The sequence below is a fragment of the Doryrhamphus excisus genome, linkage group LG13 (genome assembly GCF_037039965.1).
Source record: "Doryrhamphus excisus strain RoL-2023G ecotype Guam linkage group LG13, RoL_Dexc_Guam_v1.1, whole genome shotgun sequence".
In the NCBI taxonomy this organism is placed as follows: Eukaryota; Metazoa; Chordata; class Actinopteri; order Syngnathiformes; family Syngnathidae; genus Doryrhamphus; species Doryrhamphus excisus.
In genome coordinates, this window is record NC_136369.1 from 3,575,366 (window position 1) to 3,598,645 (window position 23,280).

Genomic DNA, 23,280 nt, shown 5'->3' on the forward strand with positions numbered 1-23,280 from the left:
AGCAAGGAATTGGCAAGGAAGCTGCTAGGTTTGGGAAATGATCTCTATGTTATCAATCTGGTGTTTAACATGCCCGTGTTCCACTTTTTTCCACTGGTCATTCGCTTCCACGGGGGAAGCTAAAAGGCCAAGTGTGGTTGCCTGCGGCTCATAAGCTGCTCCAGTGGCTGCTTGCCACTCATTCGGCATGGCTGGTGTGACTGCACACAATGTAAGCTACAGGTCAAGTGCCTAAAGTAATACATTGCAGAGACTGGGAGGGACATTTTTTTTTTGTGCCGCTTTTACGTTGCAATTTGACTCCAAGTAACAGTCTGGTCATGTGAACAAATACAACTGCTCCATAATAATATTACCTTCAAAAAGATGATTTTTTGCCAGAAACTATGCCTGACCTTTGACCTTCTCTCCTCTCCTTTAGCTACTTTGAATTGGAGAGCAGTGGCGTTCGGGAGGAGATCCGTTACCACTACCGCTTCAAGGGAAAGCCTCGTTCTGAGTCCTTTCCCTACCGTCTTGCTGATGGCCAGTGGCACAAAATTGCTCTCACTATAAGCTCCTCCCATCTACTTCTGCACGTTGATTGTAACAGGTACCGCACGCACACACACACAAAGGTACACACCTCACCCCTTAATAGCGGTGCCAAATGTATTTATATACTTTGACTTTGATATGACACATCTAACGAGGGTTCTGTGTTATCAACTAAATGGCTACTCTGTCTCAGGAAATGACAGCTTGTTAACAGTGCGGCTGGTGAAAATGAACACACACAAGTCACTACATCAGGACGCTTCGTCATTATGTAGCTCAAAGGTTGTGGGCCGGCTCACACATCCCGTAACGAAGGCTGAGGTTAACAATGATATAATCGCATCATCGATTGGGCGATGAAGGGCCTTTTTCCACAAGAGCTCTCAGTCAGAGCTAATCTATAACCGTGCTCCTCAGAGGTGACAATCCCTCTCAGTCATCACACCCTCACAGTCAGGAAGGCCTCGCTAGTCCTGCCCTGGCTGCACTTGCTGCTTGACAGCCACTCTGCGAATGAGCCGTGCAAGTTTTAGTGGTGCTAATGTCCCTGTCGCCTTTCCAGGATGAAAAGTTGTATGATTCACAGGAGGGTTGTGTTGTTGTATTGATTCTTCCCAGACACCTATTGCTCCCATCAGGCTGGAGCTTTGTCGATTAATTATCACCACAATGTCTGCCTGCCCTCTCATTGATAAGATAAAAGATAGTGGGAGGTAGTGTTTTGGACGACCAGTGCAAAATGAAATGAAATCCAAAGTTGAAATGATTTGTACTTTGCTTAAATGTGACATTTTTAAATTTTTCATAGTAGTAGTAACATGTTTTGTTACTACTATTGTAGAAATCCTCCCCCTGAGGCCTCTAAGTGGGTTTCGAATAGAGGATAAATGAGAACCAGATTATTTATTCCTGACAACAATACCTAATACAGACGTCCGGGCTTATCTGCAGTCCCTGTATGCCTACAAGTAAGCGGGTCTTATTACAGCGCAGCTGCAAAAAGCACCTTTCCTTTCCCTGCCCGGTCTTTTATACATTCGAGGCTGGAGTCCTGGACCAATCAGCTTTCGCCACTGCCCTTGCTTGAACCGCTTTCATGGTGTTTCTCCTTTCGTTTGTTCCGTGTGGCATCAAGGCATCTTTCCTTTGCAGGGGCATCAAGGCGTCTGGAACATTCTGCTTTTCTTTTGTTGCAAAGCAAGCTCTCATATGCGTACTCGATGTTTCCACCTTAACTGTCAGTTGTCATGTTAGTCCTCTTTTTTTGTGTGTGGGTGCCTGTATCCTTTATATACAAAGTATCCTTTGTATTTGTGAGACTATGTGTTTTGCTTTTATCTTTAGCTAACAAAATTGAGCAAATACCTTCACTATCCATTGGATCCTTGGTTAGTGTCGTTAAGATGTTCCAGAAGGTCCGTCACGTTTATATAGTTTTACAATTGTATAGTTCTATATGCAGAAAACAATTCTAAATGAGCGAGTACACCGCTATTTGTATCTGTATCTGTTCACCAATCTAAATGATCTGCATCCACATCTGTACTCTGGATGGGCGGGGCATAAACCGGAAGTGAGCATGGTTTGGCCGAAAATGGATACGGCATTTACCGGAAGTTTTTGTTTTTTATCGGAATGGGCGGGGCTTGAAATTGACATGGATTGATCAGAAGTTGCTATATTTATTGTTAATTACTCAGCTATATGTGTACTGTGTATATGGACGTTCCACAACAACTTTTGTTTTATTCTTACTTATTTTATACTTCTTTGTTTTATTTTTCCATTTTGAGCTTGTATTTTGTTTGTACAATGTGCTGCTCATAGGGCCTGCGGGACACACTTTGGACATCCCTGGTTTACATGCAGTTTATTTCACAGGGAGGAGGAATGTTGGAACAAATGACTGTGTTCATGCTGTGTTCCTGCTAAAAACAAAGGGAGGCTTCCACAGGGGTGCACACACACAGGTTTGGGGTGTGCTCCGGCGGCCAGCCTCTCCTGAGGGTTACACAGTTTGCATGATGAAAGAAACACTTCATCACTTTCTATTTTAATGCGGGCTGCACAGGAATTCAAATGCATACAACATACCAAAAATTCAGTGTTAACATTTTTGAGACATGTGCCTTAACTGTATTAGTTAGCTAAGAACTACAAAGCAGCTGATGACATCAACAGATCGCTGGTTGAAAACAATGTAATATATAAGGTATGCGCTGTGAACCACATGACACCAAAACCGTAGAAGAAGAAAGACCACATGCACATAAAGCCTGTCACCGTTTGCTTTCCATGGCTCGTGGTAACCCAGCCAATCGCAGGGCACATATAGACAAACAACCATTCACACTCACATTCATACCTATGGACAATTTGGAGTCGGCAATTAACCTAGCATGTTTTTGGAATGTGGGAGGAAACCGGAGTACCCGGAGAAAACCCACGCATGCACGGGGAGAACATGCAAACTCCACACAGAGATGGCCAAGGGTGGAATCGAACCCTGGTCTCCTAGTTGTGAGGTCTAAAAAACGTGTCAAAGTGAAAGTTATGCTTAAAAGGCATTCTGTTTTTCTCCCTTTTCTTGTTGGGAAATGATACTTACCTATTTTCTACTGCTGATTACTAAAGAACAGAAAATTGTAGAAACACACCTTTTTCTTATGAAAAACAATAATCTTAACATTTCTTATGGTAGGTTCCATGGTCTTATAGCCATAGAACACAATATTCTGTGTGCCTTGAAAATCATCTAAAATGGCCAGTACTGAAGTGGGTGAATTTTGGAAAAATAGCTGGGATTGAGTAGCTGGTTAAGATTAGCTTTTACGTTAGTTAAGATTTGCTTTTAAGTTCGGTCATTTTGTCTTTACGTAAGACATATACAGTTAGCAAGATAATGCAAAATACATTAAATAATAAAAGCCATTTACGTAAGTATCTAGCAGACATTATTATAGAATTGCTGAGAGAACAAATGTAGTGGTGCAAATTAATGTAAATTAGTAGGTTGTGTGTTGGTACTCGGGTTTTTTGCACATACATCAAACAGAGCTGAATAACAAAGTGGATTGTGCCAGGGTTACTCTCCCAAGCGGATGCACAGTATCAGTGTCAAAATGAAGGGTCAGTAACATTATCTTTTTCCCTCATCCATGTTTACTAATCTGCATTTTACCATGACCCTGGAGCAGCAGATGACACTGCCATCACAGCTCACCTGATAAACAACTCAGCACTTTAGTTTAATGTGACCCTGAGGAAACACTTCAACCCCCATTCAATTAGCATCGGGCCGTTGGGGTTACTGTAAATTCAATATATTTTTTATAGTTGGTCAAGTTTAAAGAAAAACAGTACCCATGAGGCACAGCCCTCCAATGTTTATACCTTATTTACATATTTTAGCAATGTTTCTACAGTGAAACCATGGTTAGCGTCATTACCGTGTTCAAGAAGGCCCAATTGAAACTAAAACGCACGCTAACCTCATTCATTTTCTCAAGAAACACGAAAGAATGTAAATCCAGTAAATATATTCTCGACATGCAAAAAAGCACTTTTTCTTCATAGTCTTCCATGCAAAAAACAATTTAAAATACATATGAATGATGAAAGAATAAGAATAATAATTTTTTTTTTTTTTAAATCTCAAAGTGCTACAAAGAAAGCATAAAACCTACAGTGAAGCAATAAAACAACACAACAAAAGGTATATATATATCTATATATATATTTAAAAAAGCACATTTAATGTCACCTTTATATTGATTGAAAACCTTTGTTGACAAAGATGGCGATAACGAGCAGAGAGGGAAGAGGACACAATCACACCGATGACACATTCATACTTTGCTATGAGTTATTTAATAATAATAATAATAATAAATTGTATTTGTATAGCGCTTAGACCTCACAGCTAGGAGGACCAGGGTTCAATTCCACCATCGGCCATCTCTGTGTGGAGTTTGCATGTTCTCCCCGTGCATGCGTGGGTTTTCTCCGGGTACTCCGGTTTCCTCCCACATTCCAAAAACATGCTAGGTTAATTAGCGACTCCAAATTGTCCATAGGTATGAATGTGAGTGTGAATGGTTGTTTGTCTATATGTGCCCTGTGATTGACTGGCGACCAGTCCAGGGTGTACCCCGCCTCTCGCCTGAAGACAGCTGGGATAGGCTCCAGCAACCCCCGTGACCCTGGTGAGGAAAAAGCAGTAGAAAATGAATGAATGAATGAATTAAAAAAGCACATTTAATGTCACCTTTATATTGATTGAAGACCTTTGTTGACAAAGATGGCGATAACGAACAGAGAAGGAAGAGGACACGATCACACCGATGACACATTCATACTTTGCTATGAGTTATTTAATAATAATAATAATAATAATAATAATAATAATAAATTTTATTTGTATAGCGCTTTTCAAAATACTCAAAGACGCTTTACAGAAAAATTTAGTTGAATAAAAGCAAGTAAACAGAGTAAAAGATACATTAAAATACAACATTCATTAATTAATACACAGTTAAAACATGAGTAAAAGCGGGGCGGGGCACAGCAGTCAGGTAAAAAGTTAGACATTAAAAACAGATTTAAAGAGGTGGGTTTTTAGTTGTTTTCTGAAACTGAGAAGGTCAGGGCAAGCACGGAGTGAATGGGGCAAAGAGTTCCAGAGGGTGGGGGCAGCGATGGAGAAGGCTGTCTCCCCAGGTTTGGAGCTTGGTCTTACAGGGGAGTGCCAGGAGGTTGGAGTCTGAGGAGCGAAGGGGACGCGGGGGATTGTGTGGATGGAGGATGTCTGTGAGATATGGGGGGGGGGAAGCCAATATTTCTTTAATTCAATAGTGTTTCTCACATGGCACTTGTAACTTTCTTGGGCTACATTGTGGGTTATTTTATGGCCGTGACCAATAAGCAAAGTAGAGGCTACGGAGTCAACCAACGGGTGACTGACCTGCGGGACAATGACATCCGGTTGCAGTTTCTGCTGCAAACAGAGATTTTGTCATAAAGAATACACTGCAAACACAGTCGTATTGTATTGTACACACTGTATTGTACGCAGACTGAGGCAAAATAATTGCGTCAGTAAACCCAAAACGCTGTGGTGAACCCAAGTTCCACTAGTGGCAACAGTTGGCTTCCACAGGAATGCACAGGGCGCTGAGCAACATCCAGCGGCAAGCCTCTCGTGAGGATTTCATAGTAAATACATAGCGAAAGGAATACTTCATTGCTTTCTTTTTTAATGCGCATCTCATAGGAAGTTGTAGTGGTGTTATAATGTATACAAATGTTTAATGTATATAAGTATTTATTTGGCTTGAATGGGACAGCACTTATACATCACAGCGAGCAGTGGACTTATTTCAAAATGCAAATGAAAAGGGTTGGAATACGTACTCGCACGAGTGCTTCCCTCTGCGAATGAAATGCTCCACTCCACTGATACACAGACACAATACAGGCAATACAGGCGCCGCCTGTCTAGGGTGGGGTCGTCGCTATGTGTGACTGGGCACAGAGCGTGAAGAGTGAATACATAATGAAGATTCTACGTCATCACAATTACAGACAATAGGAGTTTTATTCATTTCATGCATGTACTTGGCAAAACTGCATTATTTGTAACAGGTACTTGTACTAAATGAAATGCTGTCATCGTGAGTCGAAGGAACGTTTCTGTGGGGAAATACTGTAGTTTCCTAGTGGAACGCTCAATCGTGGCGTCCCCAAATTTTGCCCACACTTACAAGTACAGTACTTGCTGCTGCCTGATCACACCGCAAGCCTCAAACTCACCACGCCCTGCCAAGTTCTCGCCTCCAAATGCAATGTAAAGCTTTTCAAAGCGCCACCCTGGCGAAACATTTTTAAGGCATATATATCACTCCCACAAAGACAAGATGTCACACACACAGCTTGTTGATATGCCTGCAGCGGGGGCGGAGCTGATCGGCAGAGGCATCGATACTGTTGTTTTTCACTGATATCGGCCAATACCGATCGGTAGCCAATCAATCAGAGCACACCTACTTATTATACAAAATTATCCAACAATGTATTGCATCAATAAATATAAGAATTTATCCATCCATCCATTTTTTTACCGCTTATCCTCACGAGGGTTGAGGGTATGCTGGAGCCTATCCCAGCTTTCTTTGGGCGAGAGGCTGGTCGCCAGCCAATCACAGGGCACATATAGACAAACAACCATTCACACTCACATTCATACCTATGGACAATTTGGAGTCGCCAATTAACCTAGCATGTTTTTGGAATGTGGGAGGAAACCGGAGTACCGTTACCGGAGTAGAAAACCCACGCATGCACGGGGAGAACATGCAAACTCCCCACAGAGATGGCCAAGATTCAAACCCAGGTCTTCCTGGGTTTTACTGACTTACCCAAAAAGCACATAGTCTGTCGGTTGGTAAAAGCGTTGTAAAAGGTGAAAAACAAAATTCTAAAGAATCAAAACACAAAAAAATAATTTAGAAAAAAATGAAACCGAAATGTGGGAAAAAATAAAACAGATTTAAATAGAGCTACACTATCATGAAAAGCAACATATATTTAGAATCCCATTGGTTATGTACATTTGTGTATATTTACTTCACATAAACCACAAATAGATGCATTTTTTTGTGCAAGAAATAACACTGAAATAAAAAAAAGCTAAATAAAATCCATGCCAACTTCATCCATACAGGTGAAGTCATTATTTCCATTCTATGAGCAAATTGGCAGACCAAGTCCCCTAGGAATTGAAAGACGTTTACGGTTTCCTTCGTACTGATTTCAAGGCTCATTAAATCATTTTTACCATTTGCAATTGCAGGAGCATGCATTTAACAACCTCCGGCACACTTTACTGTGTTTATCTTATGACTTTCATTGCTCTTGTGAGCCCTCTTGCTGTGAGGGAATCATCATTTCCAGATTTAGCCTTGCAGTTTTTTTTTGTGTAGCTTGATGACGCACACTTAATTGTATTTGCTGTTGATATGTCTGGTGTGGAGTGTAGATGTCCCCCCCGTGCATGCGTGGGTTTTTTCCGGGTGCTCTGGTTTCCTCCCACATTCCAAAAACATGCTAATTAATTGCCGACTCCAAATTGTTCATAAGTATGAATGTGAGTGTGAATGGTTGTTTGTCTATATGTGCCCTGTGATTGGCTGGCGACCAGTCCAGGGTGTACCCCGCCTATCGGCCAAAGACAGCTGGGCTAGGCTCCAGCATACCCGCAACCCTCGTGAGGATAAGAGATAGAAAATGAATGGAGTATGACTGATATAAGACTGATATGATTACTTCAATAGTTATCTGCAGTGATTTTAGTGCTATGTCAGTCTGGCTTAAACTGCTTGCTTTCTATGTGTTACCTTTTTTCCACACCAGATTCCACTGTGCCATTTACAAACCTCTCATGCGTGTACATGTTTTTTCACTTAGAAGCTTTGCTGACCTTGTTGCTCGCTCCTTTCAGCAGCCAGTATTGTCGGGTCATCTTCCATCCATTTTCTATGCCGCTTATTCTCACTAGGGTCGCAGGGGTATGCTGGAGCCTATCCCAGATGACTTTGGGCAATAGGCAGCATGCACCCAATCTCTACACTGGGGCAACATTTAATTTCTTTACTTTTTTACAATGTAAAATTACAATGTAATCTTCATATTCTTCAATTTTTCCATCATTTGAGTGATTTTGGGTAAGAGTTGGTGTACACCTGGGACTGGTCACCAGTCAATCACCGGGCACATAAACAAACAATTACTCCCACTTCCATTCCTACCTAAGTGGGAATGGATCCCATGCTGGCTATCAATGACACTAAGTACATTGCACCGATATAAAATGGGACAAATGTGCTAGATTTGTACATAAATCTTCACATTGATAGGGATATTATGTTCAGTGATGAGTTCAGATTTAATTACGCTTCTCATTCCATGAGTGCATGTTCCTTACATGAAGGAAATTAACAGCCTTTCCAGGGACATAAACCGTATTGGAAGTAGCCATTCATTGTTTTAGCGGAGGAATTATACATACACCCAACACATGTATATATATTTTCCTTATTTAGTTCATTTTAGTTTGTGAGTTAATTGTCCCATCTGGAAACATAGCTTTTTTTCTAACTGCATTTGTTCTGCAGGATGATTAATGTGATTGGTCTCAAAGCACATCATACTTTGAGACCAATCATGAGACCAACCATTTGAGACCAGTCATGCGATTGGTCTCAAAGCACATCATGCTTTGAGACCAATCATGTTTTGCATCAGGCATCGCACAGCTTTAGTGTGTTATACAATGCCACATTATGAAATCAAAAATAAGTCAACTTTATTTTACACATTGGTAGACCTGCTGACCATTAACTATATAATATGTGGCCAACAATAACAAAACTAATTATAGTACCATGTCTTAAAATTAACATCATTTATATCCATTTTTTTCAATGATTGTACACAAAAGTGATCACTACTTGCACTTCCTCTGAAACATATTTAACATGCTTAACGTTAACATTTTCTTGAAACTCTTATTTTTGATAATAAGATTAGTACCTACATGTAAGTGGTTTAAAATGAAATACATCATATGCTGTCGATTGTGACTCAAAGCTGCTGTGCCAGATGTACCTTGTTCCGTTATTTTTGCCCGAGAGACCGTACCTCCACTTATGTGTATGCAATCTAATGCGGTAGTTTGAAACTGCATATCTGGAAAATAAGTTCAAAAGTGCTTTAGTTAACTATAGCCATGTGCCATTTTACCCATAAGAGGTTGACACTTTCAAATATGTATTATTTCTGGGCATGCATTCCCAGAATGTGCTTCATCCATCTTGGTGTATACCAGAAAGAGCTACCATATACTACTGAATTGTTAAACAATACCTTTATGGGATCATAGTACTCTACTGTGGGTCATTTTCATCCAACAAACACATTCCATTTGTGTGATGTTACCTCCAGCGGTGCCATTGCAGAGCGTGGACAAGGTCATATTCGGCTTACAGAACCCGATTGTAATAATGCAAATGTGTTTCTGTATTTTCTAAAGTGAATTAGTGGCGCACACCCAGCACACACATACATCCTCGTCACTCACTCAGAGCCAGCTTTTTTGTTTTGGGATTACCAATCATGGTAATGACATGGGCTTTACCTGTCATTTGCAACCTTGTGTTTGTCCTCTACTTGCAGAGGTCAACTTGTGTGCAGACAAGCTGGTTTTTCCCACAGGGCCACTGCTGCACTCATTAATGTCCAGTTGCGGCTGCCATTTCCTTGTCAGCTTCCGCGCAGCCTTTTATTTGGCACCCAGTTTAGCCAATGCTTTGCTAAATATGTGATCCCTCAGAGGCGGTCTGAAAACCTTCATGTAGACTTTGGTTTGTACTGTGTAAGAGTCCTTCCTTTGGGTACGGCACCAAAGGAAAGCAACCCCATAGACTCTTTGGTTCTCTTTTCTGCTTACAAGTTCAATTTGCTAGAACAGATTAGATAAAAGGGATTTTCTTTTCACCAAGTATATGTGTCTATAACTCTCTGAGAACCCACAGAGAAAATACTCAGCAGATAAAGTATCATTTGTGTAGTCTTGCTCAGAGCTTGCCTTTGAGGCACACTTATTCTTGCATTATGTTCTACCGGTTAAAGTAGATCAGACATCTTAGTTGTATTTGTTGTTTTTTGCAATTGGGCAGTTTCATCAAAACATAATTACCAAAAATATTGAATAATTAAAATTGAGTAAGGTTCATGCAAAACAAAAGTTCGAACCTTAATTTGCCTTAAAATTGCATCAAACAGACTAGCTCATATGAATATCAATAATGAAAACATCACCCTACAAGCAGTGCTTCTAAAATAGTGGGCCGGGCGCGCTGAACCGTGAGGTGGTCTTGAGGCAGGGAGGACTTTCAAAATTGGTGCAGACCTGCCAACATGTCTGAATTTGTCATACTCAGCATGCAATTTGAATACGCTTGTATGCTTCACTGCTCTTCATTTTGTTGCATTTTACTGGTTTAGATTTCGTGTTCAGTCTGTACGGTACAGATAAATAAAGAGATATTAGAGATGATCATTTTCTCAACAATTTCTCAAATTGGCGGGGCGCAAAAATATTTCCTTCCCCCAGTGGGGACATGACAGGAAATAATTGAGAGCCGCTCCCCTCCAATACACTCATTTTGGCAGCTAAATTGCATTTAAGAGAAAACAGAACTAAATTTCAAATAAGTCATGAAAGGATTGACTGTAAAAACACTGAATGAACACAGGATGCTTATTTTTAAGTTAAATGAAACTGGACTGGTTTCTCAGAAAAAACAAACAAAAACAAACAAAATATATATATGTATATATCTAATTGAATAAGTGTCTCAAAAATAGAAAAGCTGCAACAGTACTTTACCTTTGGGTAAGATCTCTGCAGCAGAAGACTCCACAATTCTCTGGCAGCAAAATATGTTGTTTTGCTCCAAAATCCATGCACTCCTTAGTGAAGTCTCATTTTCACGTTGCTGTGCTGTAAATATCTGCTATGAATCTCGTAGATTTTCCATACTGGGCGTTAGTTAGTTAGTTAGTTTCATGGCACACAGCGGTTTGGCACTGGATTCTGCAAGTCTGTTCTTTCACTTTTAAATGTTCTGTTTTCTCGAGCATTGTTTTACTTTTGAGCAAGCCATAGTATAGTTCTATTTGAAGATTAGTAGCATAGGAAATAAGAATCGACCGATACATCGGGACGATATTTGCGTTCTTTACCTGAATCGGTATCGGCCGATACACGCGTGCGTTTGCCGATGTATTTTTCTGCCGGGGGGACCCTGCAACACACACAGTCGCGGTACCCCTCCCACACCGCAACAGTGGTGAATCACAATAAGGGTACGTGTTCAACTTTTAATTAGACTCTAAAGCTACGTTCACACAGACGCTGAATGTCCGCGCTTTGAATCGGCGACGAATTTGGCGTCATTTTTCAAAAAATCTCACGATCTCCTCAGATATGTTTAAGCTCTGATAAGCTCTGATAAGCTCTGATAAGCTCTGATAAGCTCCGATAAGCTCTGATACGCTCTGATATGAAATTCGTTCCCGCTTTAGGCGACAAATTATTTCCCGAATCGCTACGGCAACTCACGCTTTGATGCCGATTGATCAGGATTTGTTACGCTTTAAATCACGCTCTGATACGATTATCAAGCTCTCTTGTGCATTGATAGGCTCTGTTAAGCTCTGTTACGCAATGGACAATTTCGAGATCCCGACTGCATCCGGCCTCTGATCCAGAGCATATTGTAGCGACCCTGACGTATTCATGTTGACGTTGTGCTCTTGGGTGTCCGACTGTTCCGGGTGACTGTGAATGCACCAGGGGGTGGGGGCATGTCTGGTGGAGGAAGTACTGTTGTGTTGCTGGCGGTGGTTGCAGCGGCGTGGTTACGGCCGACGGTAGCCAGTATTATTGTTGTGCAATAAAAAGCTTGTCAGCGATCGCAGTCGTGTAATTTCCATAGCGTCGGCAACGACGCTACAATATATAAAGATGCAGCAGATCCATTGATCCTTTGAACCAAGCTCTGTTAAGCTTTCCTACGCTTTGAGCAAAACTTTGATAAGCTTTGTGACGCTTTGATAAGCTTTGATACGCTCTCCCCGCTTTACGCAATTCGTGACAGATCGCCTAAAATTTTTAAACAGTTTAAAAAATTTTGGCGCTCTTGCCGAATGTCCCGAATTGCTCAAACCTTTCTTACGCTGTATTACGGTCTTTACGCTTTCATTAAGCTTTGTTACGCTTTGCCGCCGCTTTGCTCGCCGATTTAATTCGCCATCGATTCGGCGTCGGTGTGAACGTAGCTTAACTGTTAAACTTAGTTGAAATATTGCCACCTGCTTTGAAATAGGAAACATGAACACCAAGTTCATGCAATATACGTGATTGAAAATATAGTTTAGTTTGTGGGTCTGAAAACCAGGAATGCTGCTGAATGCTTCATCTTTAAAAGTGCCTACTGTTGGAATTAGGGAGCTGTTGATGTAGTTGGAGGCTAATATGTACAGTTGTTACCAACACCGCTTTATTGTCAACGTTGGCATTTCAGTCCCATGGTTTTACTAAATACTAAATTGTGTCAGTGTGATGTGTTTGTGTGTGTGTGTGGGGGGGTGGGGGGGATGTCAGCAGTCATCACATCAATGCTAGATAAAACAGAAATGTTTTGCACATGGTTGAATATTTATTCCTTTTAAAGTTGATAATGCCGTTTAAATGTGAGTTTAAGAAAGCTGAATCCTACTGTGTTCAGTGTTTACAATTCAATAAATATTTGTTTAAACTTGAGACCTGTAATATTTGTTATCATTGTCATTTTTTCATGTAAATTGAGGCAGCAAAAGCAGTATCGGCCACAAGTATCGGCCACAAATATTGGCCCAAGCAAAATTGGTCATTGGCTAAGGGTGATGGAAAAACCATATCAGTCGATTCCTAATAGGAAATAGGTGGATGGATCATTCCTGGCAAGTAAACAAATCATTTTGTTGGCTAATTTAGTAATGTCACTGTATTTATTATATATATATATATATATATATATATATATATATATATATATATATATATATATATATATATATATATATATATATATATATATATATATATATATATACAGTAAAGTCTCGTTATATCGATATCGGTTATATCGAAGTACTGCTTATTACGATACTATTTTCATTTCCCGGCAAAATTCTAGTCTTTTATGATGTAATTAGTTCCGTTATTACGATACCCGGTTATTATGATAATCCGGTTACTACGATGCCCTTTTCATCTCCCGCCAGCCAATTTGGTCTGCTTATATCGATACAAAAGCAGCTTAAATCAATCTTTGCTTAAGGATTTCAATACCAAAAAAGAACACGGCGAACGGCTGCTTCCAGTCAACTTTATTTTTCACACTTCCACCACCAGAGCGCAGCACACACACCAATTCCCGCACTTCCTGGTTCACAGGTCATGCTCAACCCGCCCCACATAGCTGGCCAAACACATGCCTGCAACAGAAGAACCAACTGACATAGCATACACACCTATTCCAACGAAGAGCGTACAAGAGCGTAACAAGCGTACAAATACATGTATTTAAATGTGTCTTATTCAGATATCTTTTTATTGCTTGCAATAATCACTGTTTTTCATATGTACATGCTGGCGTGTGTATAGAATCTATACACACGAGAGAAACCACAAATGCAGTTGGTTCTTTTTTGGTATTGAAATCCTTCAGCAAAGATTGATTTAAGCTGCTCGACATTGTTCTATAGTATAGAACAATGTCATGTGCAAAGTGCATTATTGCCCACTTTTAATGCAGTTCGGCGCAGGATCGGATATATCGACAGTCCGGTTATATCGATATTTTTTCCGACTCCCGACAATATCGATATAACTAGACTTTACTGTATATATACGTATATATGTATGTATATACAGTGAAGAAAATAAGTATTTGAACACCCTGCTATTTTGCTATTTCTCCCACTTAGAAATCATGGAGGGGTCTGAAATTTTCATCGTAGGTGCATGTCCACTGTGAGAGAGATAAACTAAAAAGAAAAATCCAGAAATCACAATGCATGATTTTTTAACAATTTATTTGTGTGATACAGCTGCAAATAAGTATTTGAACACCTGTGTATCATCTAGAATTCTGACCCTGAAAGACCTGTTAGTCTGCCCATTAGAAGTCCACCTGCACTCCATGTATCATCCTGAATCAGATGCACCTGTTTGAGGTCGTTAGCTGCATAAAGACACCTGTCCACCCCATACAATCAGTAAGACTTTAACTTGTAACATGGCGAAGACCAAAGAGCTGTCCAAAGACACCAGAGACAAAATTGTACACCTCCACAAGGCTGGAAAGGGCTACGGAGCAATTACCAAGCAGCTTGGTGAAAAAAGGTCCACTGTTGGAGCTATCATTAGAAAATGGAAGAAGCTAAACATGACGGTCAATCTCAATCGGAGTGGAGCCCCATGCAAGATATCACCTCGTGGGGTCTCAATGATTCTAAGAAAGGTGAGGAATCAGCCCAGAACTACACGACAGGACTTGGTCAATGACCTGAAAAGAGCTGGGACCACCGTTTCCAAGGTTACTGTAGGTAATACACTAAGACGTCATGATGTGAAATCATGCATGGCACGAAAGGTTCCCCTGCTTAAACCAGCACATGTCAAGGCCCGTCTTAAGTTTGCATATGACCATTTGGATGATACAGAGGAGTCATGGGAGAAAGTTTTATGGTCAGATGAGACCAAAATAGAACTTTTTGGTCATAATTCCAATAAGCGTGTTTGGAGGAAGAAGAATGAAGAGTACAATCCGAAGAACACCATCCCTACTGTGAAGCATGGGGGTGGTAGCATCATGCTTTGGGGGTGTTTTTCTGCACATGGGACAGGACGAGTGCACTGCATTAAAGAGAGGATGACTGGGGCCGTGTATTGTGAGATTTTGGGGAACAACCTCCTTCCCTCTGTCAGAGCATTGAAGATGGGTCGTGGCTGGGTCTTCCAACACGACAACGACCCGAAGCACACAGCCAGGAAAACCAAGGAGTGGCTCCGTAAGAAGCATATCAAGGTTCTAGCATGGCCCAGCCAGTCTCCAGACCTGAACCCAATCGAAAATCTTTGGAGGGAGCTCAAACTCCGTGTTTCTCAGCGACAGCCCAGAAACCTGACTGATCTAGAGAAGATCTGTGTGGAGGAGTGGGCCAAGATCCCTCCTGCAGTGTGTGCAAACCTGGTGAAAAACTACAGGAAACGTTTGACCTCTGTAATAGCAAACAAAGGCTACTGTACCAAATATTAACATTCATTTTCTCAGGTGTTCAAATACTTATTAGCAGCTGTATCACACAAATAAATTGTTAAAAAATCATGCATTGTGATTTCTGGATTTTTCTTTTTAGTTTATCTCTCTCACAGTGGACATGCACCTACGATGAAAATTTCAGACCCCTCCATGATTTCTAAGTGGGAGAAATAGCAAAATAGCAGGGTGTTCAAATACTTATTTTCTTCACTGTATATATATATATATATATATATATATATATACATGATTACTAACCATATTTTCTTACTAAAACATCTTCTACATCTCTGCAAAATAGTAAATTAGCCATTTTAAGCTTCACATATTTGTAGTTGCCACCAGTATGGCTAATTCTCTCTGTGGTCTGGCTGAAGAAGCGTCCCCCTGAAGGCACAGCAGCTTGAGTCCCAGCTGCTGCATCTTGGCCACTTCAGAAATGACACAGGCAGCCGGCTTAATAGTGGCCCTGAGTGCCTGCCATTGTGTAAATGTCAGATAATACTGGGGGGAAAAGTGTTAATAGTCAGAAGAGGAAACATGTTTCTGACCTCCTGTTATTGGCGGAGGCGGGGCTTGAGACGCTGCACAATCCAGGTGAGGATTCAACCTTCAAATAAACCACAATTAGATATTTGAATATTGAACATCGGTTGCATGGCGGACGAGTGGTAAGGTTAGGCACAGCTAGGAGACCTTCACCTGGTTTCACGTTCCTTACACTGCAGTTTTATAAATCAAACTGCTGTTATAAAGCCGCGGTTCCCCCACTTGATACTAAAGCCTTTCTTCTGTCTCTGTGGAAAGGTAGTTTTCGTGAATGGTGTCCTAATTAAATCTTCATCGTCCCCCGCCCCATCATTCTGTTAGCAGGATAACAACAGTACATTGGTTTGAATCTATATATTTCAACATAGGTTTTTTATAGTATCAATACATTTCCCTGTTTGTTTCATTAGTAAGACTGTACAAAAACTAAGCAACTCCAATGTGGAACACAGCATGCAGGCATTTTGTGGGTTCATTTGTTTATTTCTGAAGGCTTACTCCAGTGTGGGCATGGATTTTGTTCTCTAATTTGGGTTTGGCGGAGGTCTAGTGTGGAAGATACGATGGATAGTTGTTTGTTTGTCCCCAGCTGAGAGTTTTTGTTTTTAGGGTCCAGTTCAAATTGTGTATACAGTAATCCCTGGTTAATCCTGTATAATTGGTTTCAGACTTGACAAGTGAATTTCCACAAAGTAGGATTTCTTATTTATAAATTGAATATTTGCTTATTTAAAGCATAGAAAAACATCTGACGTAAATTTGTTTCGAACATTACAGCCTTCTAGACATGACATATCACCCCTATAGTTCCTTAAGGGAGCTAAGTGAGTGGAGGACAGGAAGTGGTGGAAGTGGAGGTACTGCAACATCATTAGTGCGTTTTTTTTCATGTAACATTACTGACTGACGACCAGTGTAGAATTTTATTGTCAATGAATTTTATTGTCAATTTTATTGTGTAGAATATTGTCAATGTTTTTGAATGCGTCTTCTGAATGCATTATATCTGTATTTTATCACAGGGTGGTTATGCTGACAGTAGGACCCCAAATTTGAGACGTACAAATTTGTAGCTATTAGGTTTAATGAACGGAAGGTGTACAGAGATTGTGGATTCAACAGGGTAAAAGTACAAGAACAAAAAATTACTGTAGCAAAAGAGGTTACACTGCAAGAAAATGTTTTTATGAATCAACATAGAGTAATTTTATTATTGTAAGTAGTTGCACAAAATAATTTGATCTGAAAGTAGATATTTTATTATGTTGACTGAACAAATCATTTTTACATATAGTCAAATAAATTATATAACTTCTTTATGTGACCTCTTGGGTGCTGGACGTTGCGCTCTTGGGGTAACTTTGGCTGGCCGCCCAGTCCTGGGAAGGTTCACCAACGTTCCGTGTTTTTGCCATTTGTGGATAATGGCTCTCGCTGTGGTTGGCTGGAGTTGAAATGGCTTTACGACCCTTTTCCACACGGACAGAGCTCATTTAATGTGAGTTAAGTTATGTTTTAACAGGGGAAATCACTTTTTCACACAGGGTCATGTCAGTTTGGATGTTTTTCTCCCTTAGTAAAAAGTTTAATTTATAAACTGCATTTTATGTCCAGTTGTGTTGTCATTGACAACTATTTAAATTAGATGAGCTGAAACATTTAAGTGTGACAAACATGCAACAAAATAAGACATCCAGAAGGGGTTAAACAATTTCACACCGTAATTGTGTGGTTACAACATGTGATGTATGTATGTGATGGCTGCACAGTGAGTGGACAGCTTGCAGGCCCTTAGAGCTTGGAGACCCGAGTTCAATTCCACTCTCGGCCATCTCTGTGTGGAGTTTGCATGTTCTTCCCGTGCATGTGTGGGTTTTCTCCGGGTACTCCGGTTTCCTCCCTCATTCCAAAAACATGCTAGGTTAATTGGCGACTCCAAATTGTCCATAGGTATGAATGTGAGTGTGAATGGTTGTTTGTCTATATGTGCCCTGTGATTGGCTAGCGACCAGTCCAGGGTGTACCCCGCCTCTCGCCTGAAGACAGCTGGGATAGGCTCCAGCACCCCAGCGACCCTCGTGAAGATTAGCGGTAGAAAATGAATGAATGTGTATGAATGCTATGGATTCATAGGATGTTTACTAAATACAAGGATGAAGAGTCTTGATGTGCTATATATATCACTATATTGACACTTACTATGGTACCCATTATGGCATTGGATGCTCATATCACCTCGTAAAAAATTACAAAATAAAAAAAAACAACAACCTTAAACTGTATTATGGAAAGCAGGAAGTGAACAAATGTAACAGTTACCAGATGGAGGGGTAGGATTTAATAAGTTTTGCTTCTTCCTACTCCTTTTGGACATGTGGAACTGTGAACTGATTATGTGATGCACTCAATTGTAATCTGATGCATGTTCAAATGAAATTAAACCATTACCATTACCAAATAAACTGTTCCAAAAAGATGCCATATATCCTAAATACATGCTTGACCAAACGTTGAGCAGTCTCTAGGGAGGGGGGAATTTTAGGCAGTTGGCATTTTGGAGAAACGATCCACTATGTTCAGGATGACACTCTGTCCTCGAGACATCAGAAGACCAGTGACGAAATCCAATGTGATTTGTGTCCATGGACAGGATGATATGGGAAGGGTGATGATTTATTTCTTCCGCAAATGGAGCGCACAGGCATAAAGTTCTTGATGTCCATGCACATGGAAGGCCATCAGACCCTCTGGGAAATGACAAACTGTGTGTGGATGACTCCCGGATGACACCGCCACCTGAGAAGAACGACCCCAATGCAGGACCTCGGACCTCATTGGATCCGGAACAAAGCTTGCCCTCAGGTACACCACTGGAACCAGCTTTTTTAACATCATGGTGGCCAGCCTTCTCTCCACCTCTCCACCTCCCATTAGAGTGCCCCCTGGGCCACAGGTGTGAAGGTCTCAGGAGCACATTCCTGATGTTAGAAAAATGCACATGGATGGAGCTTCTAGTTGACTGGGTATCTTAAGGTATCTCGTTCTTCAATTTTGATGAAGCTTTTCTTTGAAAAGCAGGTCAATTGATTGAAAAATTACGTTATATAAAACTGTGTTGGTTTCCTCATTTGGCTGTGACAATCAGTACCGTAGAATAAGCACACATTCATAAAACTCAGCATTATTATCTTCATAAAGACAGCATGTATGATAGATCCTTCGATTTTCTAGTGCTTGTATGTATTTAAATACGTACATGCGTCATATATGAATTATTATAGACAATTGGAGGGTGGACTGTGGGATACAATACGACCACATTCAATCGTTGAGCTACACTGAATATTATAAATATCTCAATCTCACAAATGCTAAAAATGAAATAGGAAATTAGAACATGGAATTGCATTTCATTGCGTTAGTACCTAATGAAGGAGAGCGATCCACCTTAAAGGTAATAATGATAATAATGATGCAGGTCGTATTAGTATTGTATCCTGAAGGCATAAAATTGCATTTCTGCTTTCCTCATTAAAGATGGTAGTGAGGTAGAAGTTTTTTTGTTTTGTTTTTTCCTAGCTGCTAAGCAGCACGTCAACTATGCCAAAACTATCATTAGGACAATAGCAAGGCAGGGTTATACTGCAATGGAACATTAGTCTTTTCTTGTCATTTTCCATTTTCATTCTTCGCAAAATATGATTCTACTGTTTTAAGACAAACAATAGAAGATTTAAAGTGGTACCAAACCAAAAATGAACAAAGGAAGCTAAATGGTCAGTTCAAAGCAGTGTTTTTCATATAATCATCAACGGTGGACTAACCTATTAAATGGATGGTATGTAACCAGCTCTAAATTCGTTTTTGAAAACAAAAAAATATATAACATCAACACCAGCTAGCATATGCAACCAATAGTGGGTTCAACCTGTACAAAAAAGTCAATAGTGTACAAAAGTCAGTGTTTCACAATTGACTGAATAAATGAATAAAAAGAAATAAAAAGAAAAGAATGTACTGGACATTCATGACTATCACTCACTGCCCTCTGGTATAAACATACATGTACAGACAAAAAGTTGTTCAGAGAATCCATTTTTGGAGTCATGGATTGGTCAGGATAAAAGGAACGGTTGGAGGAAAATGTCAGGCGTGATGTGTGATAGAAGAGTTTCAGCTAAAATGAAAGGAAAGGTATACAAAACTGTGGTGAGACCAGCCATGTTGTTTGGTCTAGAGACAGTGCCACTGAGGAAAAGACAGGAAGCAGAACTGGAGGTAGAATAGATGAGGTTGTTGAGGTCCTCATTTGGAGTGACCAGGATGGATAGGATCAGGAACGAGTAATCCTTGGAGATAAAGTCAGAGAGGCCAGACTGAGATGGTTGTGCCATGTCCAGAGGAGAGATGAATGAGTGAATATATTGGTAGAAGGATGCTGCCTGGTAGGAGGCGTAGAGGAAGACCAAAGAGGAGGTTTATGGACGTAGTGAAGGAGGACATGAGGGTAGTTGGTGTGAGAGAGACAAATGCAGAAGACAGGGTTAGTTGGATGGAGGAGATTGATTTGCTGTGGCGACCCCTGATGGGACAAGTCGAAAGAGAAAGAAGAAGAGTGGTCATGATACAGTGCATCCGGAAAGTATTCACAGCGCTTCACTTTTTCTACATTTTGTCATGTTACAGCCTCATTCCAAACTGAATTAAATTATTCTCTTACCTCAAAATTCTACACAAAATACTCCATTATGACAATGTGAAAAAAGTTTTTTTGACATGTTTTGAATTTATTAAAAATAGAAAACAAAAAAATCACATTTACATAAGTATTCACAGCCTTTGCTTAATACTTTGTTGATCCACCTTTGGCAGCAATTACAGCCTCAAGTCTTTTTGAATATGATCCCACAAGTTTAGCACACCTATCTTTAGGCAGTTTTGCCCATTCTTCTTTGCAATAAGTCTCAAGCTCCATCAGGTTGGATGGGAGACGTCTGTGCACAGCCATTTTCAGATCTCTCCAGAGATGTTCGATCGGATTCAAGTCTGGACTCTGGCTGGGCCACTCCAGGACATTCACGGAGTGGTTCTGAAGCCAATCTTTTGAGATCTTGGCTGTGTGCTAATGTCTACTGTCTATATGGTCAAGGTACATGACCAGTCTACTGAGGTCAAGAGCGCTCTGGAGCAGGTTTTCATCCAGGGTATCTCTATATATTGCTGCATTCATTTTTCCTTCTACCCTGACTAGTCTGCCAGTTCCTGCTGCTGAAAAACATCCCCACAGCATGATGCTGCCACCACCATGCTTCACTGTAGGGATGGTATTGGCCTGGTGATGAGCAGTGCCTGGTTTCCTCCAAACATGGCGCCTGGCATTCACACCAAAGAGTTCAATCTTTGTCTCATCAGACCAGAGAATTTTGTTTCTCATGGTCTGAGAGTCATTCAGGTGCTTTTTGGCAAATTCCAGACGGGCTGCCATGTTCCTTTTACTAAGGAGTGGCTTTCGTCTGGCCACTCTACCATACAGGCCTGATTGGTGGATTGCTGCAGAGATGGTTGTCCTTCTGGAAGGCTCTCCTCTCTCCACAGAGGAACGCTGGAGCTCTGACAGAGTGACCATCGGGGCCTTGGTCACCTCCCTGACTAAGGCCCTTCTTCCCCGATCGCTCAGTTTAGAAGGCCGGCCAGCTCTAGGAAGAGTCCTGGTGGTTCCAAACGTCTTCCATTTACGAATAATGGAGGCCACTGTGCTCATTGGGACCTTCAAAGCAGCAGAAATGTTTCTGTATCCTTCCCCAGATTTGTGCCTCAAGACAATCCTGTCTCGCAGGTCTACAGACAGTTCTTTTGACTTCATGCTTGGTGTTTGTGCTCTGACATGCACAGTCAACTGTGGGACCTTATATAGACAGTTATTATATTTCCAAATCATGTCCAATCAACTGAATTTACTGCAGGTGGACTCCAATTAAGCTGTAGAAAGATCTCAAGGATGATCAGTGGAAAAAAGATGCACCTGAGCTCAATTTTGAGCTTCATGGCAAAGGCTGTGAATACTTATGTAAATGTGATTTTTTTGTTTTCTATTTTTAATAAATTCAAAACATGTCAAAAAAAACTTTTTTCACATTGTCATAATGGAGTATTTTGTGTAGAATTTTGAGGTAAGAGATTAATTTAATACAATTTGGAATGAGGCTGTAACATGACAAAATGTAGAAAAAGTGAAGCGCTGTGAATACTTTCCGGATGCACTGTAGCTATTATTGAACGTAGTAGTTAAACTTTGCCAAATTGATATCATTAACTGACAACAAACATAACTAATGCAGGTGTGTGTGTTATGTTTTACTCACAGCAGGAAAAAGGCGGGGTATAGAGTCCATCCCCTGTCACATCGCGGTGCAAATTCCTCCATGATGTTTACATCTGAAACATATATTAATTCATAAATTTCGTTGTTTGGTGGGTGAATATGACCTTGAATTAGTTTTACTTGTCAATATTTAGCTCATAGATCGGCATGCAACACAGTTACCATGCTTGAGATGAATCCAATCTGCTTCCATTTTGAATTCCTCCTGCCCACCATTCATTATTATAACAATTTAGCATCTATTAGCAGTGAGCAACAGTTCCACAAACTTTGTCGTGTGACAAACGAGTCCACTAATGCCTTGCTCACAATCAATGAGACAAACGGTCTGTCGGCCTTCAGCTATCATTAGCCTTGCTAAGGTTATATCAGCTTGCTGTTCCAGTAATGCTAGTTTGTTGGATTGAGGCTCTCCAGTCGGGTTCTTATTGGGGGGGGGGGTGGTTGTGCTGTTGTCTTGAGTTAGATGTGATGGAGTGTGTCATTAAAAGCACCAACCCACCTCCTGCAGGCATGGGCCCAAACTCGGGGCCCCTGCTGGTCATGAGGAGTAGCAGGAGGAGGTGTGCCAAGGAGACCCAGGGGACACCCATACACATAAATACACTCTCTACCAGCCTATTTTTTTTAATCCCCAATTAAAATATAACTGCAGTGTTCCAGTATCATGTCAGAAAGGGACAGGAGTTTTTATCAGCAGATAAAGTCATTGTTTAGGTGGCGTAATGACAGATAGGAAGTGGACATTGTGTTCCTTCTGGGAGCTGAACGACAACACCTGATTATAATCATCTTCATCTGCATATAGTAGGTAAAACCAGTGCTGTCCTCAAAAAGCTAGGAATAAAGAAATTGGGTCATTTAATCCATTAAACATGATAC

At 40.7% G+C, this 23,280-nt stretch overlaps 1 protein-coding gene across 2 annotated transcripts in view; it reads left to right on the top strand.

The window, feature by feature from the left end:
* Positions 1–23,280, top strand: part of LOC131139865 (protein kinase C-binding protein NELL1-like) — a 237,854-nt gene that overhangs the window by 44,782 nt on the left and 169,792 nt on the right. For both annotated transcript variants that reach the window (XM_058089792.2, XM_058089793.2), the window contains exon 4: positions 422–592. In XM_058089792.2, coding sequence (XP_057945775.2) covers positions 422–592 — 171 coding nt within the window. The remainder of the gene's footprint in view (positions 1–421; positions 593–23,280) is intronic.